At 36.6% G+C, this 5,577-nt stretch overlaps 1 protein-coding gene across 1 annotated transcript; it reads right to left on the bottom strand.

Annotated features, from left to right (window-relative positions):
- On the bottom strand, positions 1–5,307 carry LOC114409181 (oligopeptide transporter 2-like). Its single transcript, XM_028372533.1, has 6 exons — positions 4,791–5,307; positions 4,578–4,675; positions 1,779–2,348; positions 1,443–1,695; positions 1,116–1,298; positions 1–789 (listed from the first exon to the last, which is right to left on the bottom strand). The coding sequence occupies exons 1-6, from the start codon at positions 5,262–5,264 to the stop codon at positions 175–177; spliced, it is 2,193 nt and encodes a 730-aa protein (XP_028228334.1). The 5' UTR covers positions 5,265–5,307; the 3' UTR covers positions 1–174.
- Between the last annotated feature and the right edge of the window lie 270 nt (positions 5,308–5,577).

The raw sequence follows: 5,577 nt of genomic DNA, 5'->3' as shown, positions 1-5,577 counted from the left end.
TAAAAAAAAACAACGATCTGTTCTGGAGAAGTTGCACACAACCACAACATAAAGGTCCACCAAATTAAAGCGCTTAAAACAATCTAATTCAACTGGTATTTGCAGAAATATTACTCCCCCACCCACCATCTTAATTCTTAACTAACCAGAAAATATATGATGTCGAAATGGAAATCAAAACACAGGACACCCTTCAGTAACTACACCTTTCGCTGTTGGACATTTGGCAAGCTTACATTGGTCACCATCATTTCCCCACCAAACAATTCCTTTTTCCTCCACGTTAACTGCAAAGTATAGAAGAACCGTCATAAAAGCCAATCCAGCGTCCAAAGCTGCCGCGAGCACATAATTGTACCGCTGCCACCAATTCTTACGATATTTGAACACGAAGTAGTTAAAGATTGTGCCAACAGTAATCCATGCATTGAAGTTCACGGAGCTAGCTGGTGGCATGTTCGCAGTTGCTCCAAGAAGCACAGGAAGGTGAATCAATGATATCCAAGTTTGTTTTCGAAAGGCTTTCTGGAGCAGCCATATAACAAGTGGTCCCAATGCTCCTATTAAGAAGAACCAATTGAGTTTTGGGTAATTCCCAAGAGTACCGAAAATTCTCTTTGGGCCAACCAAACCCCAGATCACAGATGCATCAAAGAAAACTTTGTCACCCGGGCAAGTCCATGGACTGTCTGCGGGCAGTAAATCTTGGTTGCATATGTTCTTAACGGAACCCAGCAACCACCATGCGACACCAACGTCCATGGTTCCTGCTATCAGCGTCCCTACAACCTAAAACATAATATGAAAATTTTTAATTACCCAGTTGTTAGATAACTACGCAGGATTTAATCACACTCAGACTCTTTCATAACAATGTGGTATCATATAATTAATTAAGGATATAGCACTATCAAGTAAATCAGAATTACAGTTTAATCTCCAGTTGTTGATAGATGTAAGAAGTGGCGTCTAATTGAAAGAATCTATCGTGCATATGCTCGTGAACATGATTGCATAATTAGGTGTGTATGTTCTATCAAGACAATCTTATTTTTCCTGTCCTGCTTCTTCTTTTTCTTCGCTTAAAAACTGAAACGACTAGCAGAAGTATATACCTGAACAATGAACATGGACCGTGGCGGAATCTTCATGTAATGTCCTAGCTTGAAATCAGATAGAAAGGAAACAGCCTGTGACATACTTATGTACCCATATGTCTTGAAGCAAACGTTTGCTATTGGTTTGCCAGGTAAAATCACACCCATGATGTACTCAGTAATGATATTCAAACCTGGAGTCTGAAAATGCATGGAAGGGGTGAAGTAAATAATTTTAAAAAATATATATGACAGTTAGTAGAATATCAAAACAGAATTGCAATGTCCCACTCAGGATAAAAAAAGAAGTAAAAATGGTTTAATTAGTAGTTTCTTAAATACTACCTGATTAGTGGTGGCCGTTATGATGCTAACGGGAAGAGTAAAAGTAAGTGCAATCCCGGATGCAAAGATGAGACCCCACCATGGCATTTGTATCTGATCTTTCATGACAATGCACTGTAAAAGTGCAAGTGCAAAAGAAACCAAAAGCGTCACATGAAACCACCAACTAGGTATTCGCTTGTACTTCTTCATCAATCTTGCGTGAATGTCTTCTTTTTTAGATCGTGAAGATCGGAACTGTTCATATATCTCCCTGTTTAACCCAACAATATGGTATGAGAACTTCAAAAAATGAGTTGCTTAATCTTAATTAAGTAGTAACCATTACTTAATTACCTCCCATTGAATATGGCCACATGAGTGAGGGAAGAGGCAATGGCAGCAAAACCAATGCCATAACTAATAGCAAAGAACGCACTCAAGTTGACTCGACCTTGTTTCTCGTATGCCAGCATATCTATCTCAAACTTTTCATTTACAATGGCCTTCACATTGTACTCCGTGCCATTGGCAACGAATAGACTAGAAGAGTATATCGGGAAGTTCTTGGCATTGTAGATATTAAGTCCCCAATATGAGACAGGTATGATGAGGTAGATCAATAAGATGTAGCCCACCAACACGTTTGCTGTTGCAAAGAAAGGAGAAACAAGTGGGTTGCCAAGGAATGCAGCAACGGTGGTCCAGTCAAGGGAAAAGGAACCCAAACCAAGTCCCTTTTCGCCGGATCCAATCTGCTGTGCAGTTACAGAATGGGGAAATATCCAACACACCCACGAAATAATTGACAGCGCCGTAAATAGGTAGCCTGGGACCACGTACCACACGAAGCTGCAAGTAAGTGCTATCAGAAAGAAGGTTTCTTTTGACATGCGCCCACGTTTCTTTTCCTTTTCATGCAGGGCCCTGTCAAATATAATAATGTTCACATTCAAAAGAGTAACAGTTTCATTTTCATATTTCATTCCAAATTAAAATGTAAGAATAATCAATGGGCAAATTGATTAAAGATACTCGATCTTGTTACTTAGTCGGAACTTAGTTTAGTCGGTTGAAATTGGTTGTAGTTAGAACTAATTTTCAATACATAGAATTTCATTCATTGCTTCCTAGCTTTCTTTCTAGTTTCTCTTGCAAGCTTTTTTGGTTAACTTTACATTCAAAGATGGTAGGCACAAGATTTATGATGGTATCAAAGCACTAGTGCTCTTCTACGCAACTCCCTGATCTTGAACCTAAATCTTTTTTTTCATTTTCTTAATTATGATCAATGAGATTTCTTCACAAGACCAATCCCTAAATGTCCATAGCCTATACTACCTTCATCCACGTGAAAATCTTGCAATTGCATTGGTTTCTTCGATTCTTGATCCAACAAACTAGAACTCATGGAATTGTTCGATGCTTACTGCATTAAGTGCGAAAAATAAAATCGAATTCATAGATGGATCAATTCAGAAATGTGCATCGATTCATCCTCTTCATGCAGCTTGGAGGAGATGCAACAATATGGTGGTTTCTTGACTTGTCCACTTGGTTTTATCCTCGATAAGACAAAGTATCTTATAGATGGATAATGCTAGAGACATTTGGAAGGACTTAAAGTTAAGATACTCATAAGGAGATCTGTTGAGAATTTTAAATTTGTAGCAAGAAATGACTTCTATCAAACAAGGTGATCAAAGCATTACCGATTACTTCACAAGATTGAGAATCACTCGGGATGATGAATTGACAATTAAAACAAATTTGCAGCAATTCATTGAATTCTAGGCCTTCATGTATCTATTGTGGGAAAGATAATCACACTATTGATAGATGCTATAGGAAGCATGGTTTTTCTCAGAAGTATGTTTCCATAAAAGGAAACTTATGGCAAAGGAAATTCAGGAGTAAAAGAAAACAAGATTTGCACATATTATGATTTTTATAACCATACTGATGATTGTTACAAGAAGCATGGGTACCCACCTGAACACAAACTTTACAAGGTTCAAAATCCAAACATCAATAATGTTATAAGAGAAGAAGGTGATTGTTCACCCTTAAAATCGAAATCAAGAGACACAAAATGAAGATGTAAGATTAATTACTCAATAATATAAAGTCTTGATGTCATTATTACAACATCAACTAACTACCACTAGTTCTAACTACCTAACCTAATTTCCAACTAACTAACACTAAGAGATACATATTAAATAAAAAAAAATGTTTAATAAAACTTTATTTTTTAACAATTTGATCGAGGAAGAAAGTCAACTTTTTTTGTTCTTCCCAAAATTGTTTTCCATTTTTTATTCCACTTTAAACAACTAAAAAGATAAGAGAAATTAAATATTATTTTTAAACGAAAGAAAAAAAATTCTAAATATCTCAATTCTCAAAAATCAAAATAACCACATTTCACCATTAATTAAATCCCAAACATTTTTATTCTTCCATACTTTAACCTTACACGCTATTCGTCCACTCTTTTTTTTTTCAAATCCTTTAATTCAATTTCTATCTCAAATTTATCCTTAAGAAAATAACGATTTGATGGTTTATAAGCAAATTAAAAATACTTTTTTAACCGTGCAAATTAAAAGTAATGAGATGACTCTATTGAAACAATTAAAATATTGATTTAACAAAATTATTGAATAACTAAAGTCACATACGTTAGTCACACACACAGAGAGATATAGAAGTAAAGTCCTATCAAAACTTGGGATCAAGGAATTCATTTATACAAATACATACACATAACGGTATAATTATGCAAATCGTTTCTCCCGGTGATTTCAATGAATCCGTGTTTGATTTAGGATAAGATGAGATAAATAAGAGAAAAACTGTATACTATTCACGTGGAATTCACGTTCTTTTATTCTTTATTTTATTTTAAAAAGAATCTTCTGTTTTTATTTTTATCTTCTAGACCGAACGTATTGAAGAAAAAAAAACTTCAATAAAGCCAAAATGAAAGGTATTGAAAATATCTCAACAAAATCTCATAGTACGTATCGTGCAAGAATTATGTTAATAAATGACAAATGGTACTTCATTATCCCCGCCAACAAATAAAATAACATGAGATATTTATAAAATGTGAAAATAGAGCAAAGTAAATGGATGAAAAGTGTAATATACCTGAACAAAGAGACCTGCACTAGAGTGGAGGGCCACCACATCTCTGCGGGCTCCACCACGTACTTCTTCATTATCCCCGCCCATCCATACCCCAACACCTGCAATTAACGCCATGTTTGGTTAGGTTTCTCATTTTAAACGTGATTTGCAACACATTCATTCTATAATTGTTTTCAATTTCATTCAAAACGAGTCTGATATAATAGTACATACCTGCGTGGTGAGAACAAGGAGCCAACCGGCCAGGAAGGTAATCTTCCGGCCGTAGAAGGCGCGGATTATATCGACAATCCCGACGGCATAAGCGGCGCCATTCCCAAACGCGGCGCCGGCGTTGGCGAATATGGAAATGAGGACGTGCTCCTTGATGTTGAAGGGACCAGGGTTGAGCGAGAAGTCCCTCCCTCGGATCCGAAACTTGGTTGGCGGGAGAACCCTGGCCATGAAGCGGCCAATGGGAAGCGTGGCCACCTGAACCGAAATCATGGTGACCAAGAGTGGCTGCTTCCTGTAGCCGAAGAAAGTGTTGAGGAAGGAGAGAAGTATCACCGCCACGATTCCCAGGAACCACATGCGGAACGTCCACACCGGCTGCCTGGGATCGTCTTCGTTCGACACCACCAGCCGAACCTCCTCGATCGGCGAAATGTCATCTTCTTTTGCACTCTCCATCTCGATGGAGGCCATGCTCTTGCACTCTCACTGTTGAAGAAATCAGAAACTCAAGATTCCATTCGGATTTGCGATTGTAATGACAATTTATTTAAGGGTGGCAATGTATAATAAATTAGAGGTCAAAAATTAATTTAAACTGTTTTTGAATGGGGAGGGATCCAATTATTCTAAAATTATCACCCTTTATTTTCTTTTAATTTAATCATTAAAAATACTTGTTAAAACATTACATAAAAAAATGAATGATAAATATATTTTCAGAAATTCTTTTTAGAATAACTTAATTCCTCTGCCTTTTAAATATATCATTTACTATTTTGACATT

The sequence above is a fragment of the Glycine soja genome, chromosome 4 (assembly GCF_004193775.1).
Source record: "Glycine soja cultivar W05 chromosome 4, ASM419377v2, whole genome shotgun sequence".
Taxonomy (NCBI): domain Eukaryota; kingdom Viridiplantae; phylum Streptophyta; class Magnoliopsida; order Fabales; family Fabaceae; genus Glycine; species Glycine soja.
This window is presented reverse-complemented; position numbering and strand designations above follow the sequence as displayed.

Coding starts and splice junctions, on each gene's coding strand:
- LOC114409181 (XM_028372533.1), bottom strand. CDS start 5,264: ATGGCCTCCATCGAGATGGAGAGTGCAAAAGAAGATGACATTTCGCCG. Junction 1,299..1,442: donor TAACGGCCACCACTAATCAG/GTAGTATTTAAG, acceptor ATGCATTTTCAG/ACTCCAGGTTTGAATATCAT. Junction 790..1,115: donor GGTCCATGTTCATTGTTCAG/GTATATACTTCT, acceptor ATTATGTTTTAG/GTTGTAGGGACGCTGATAGC.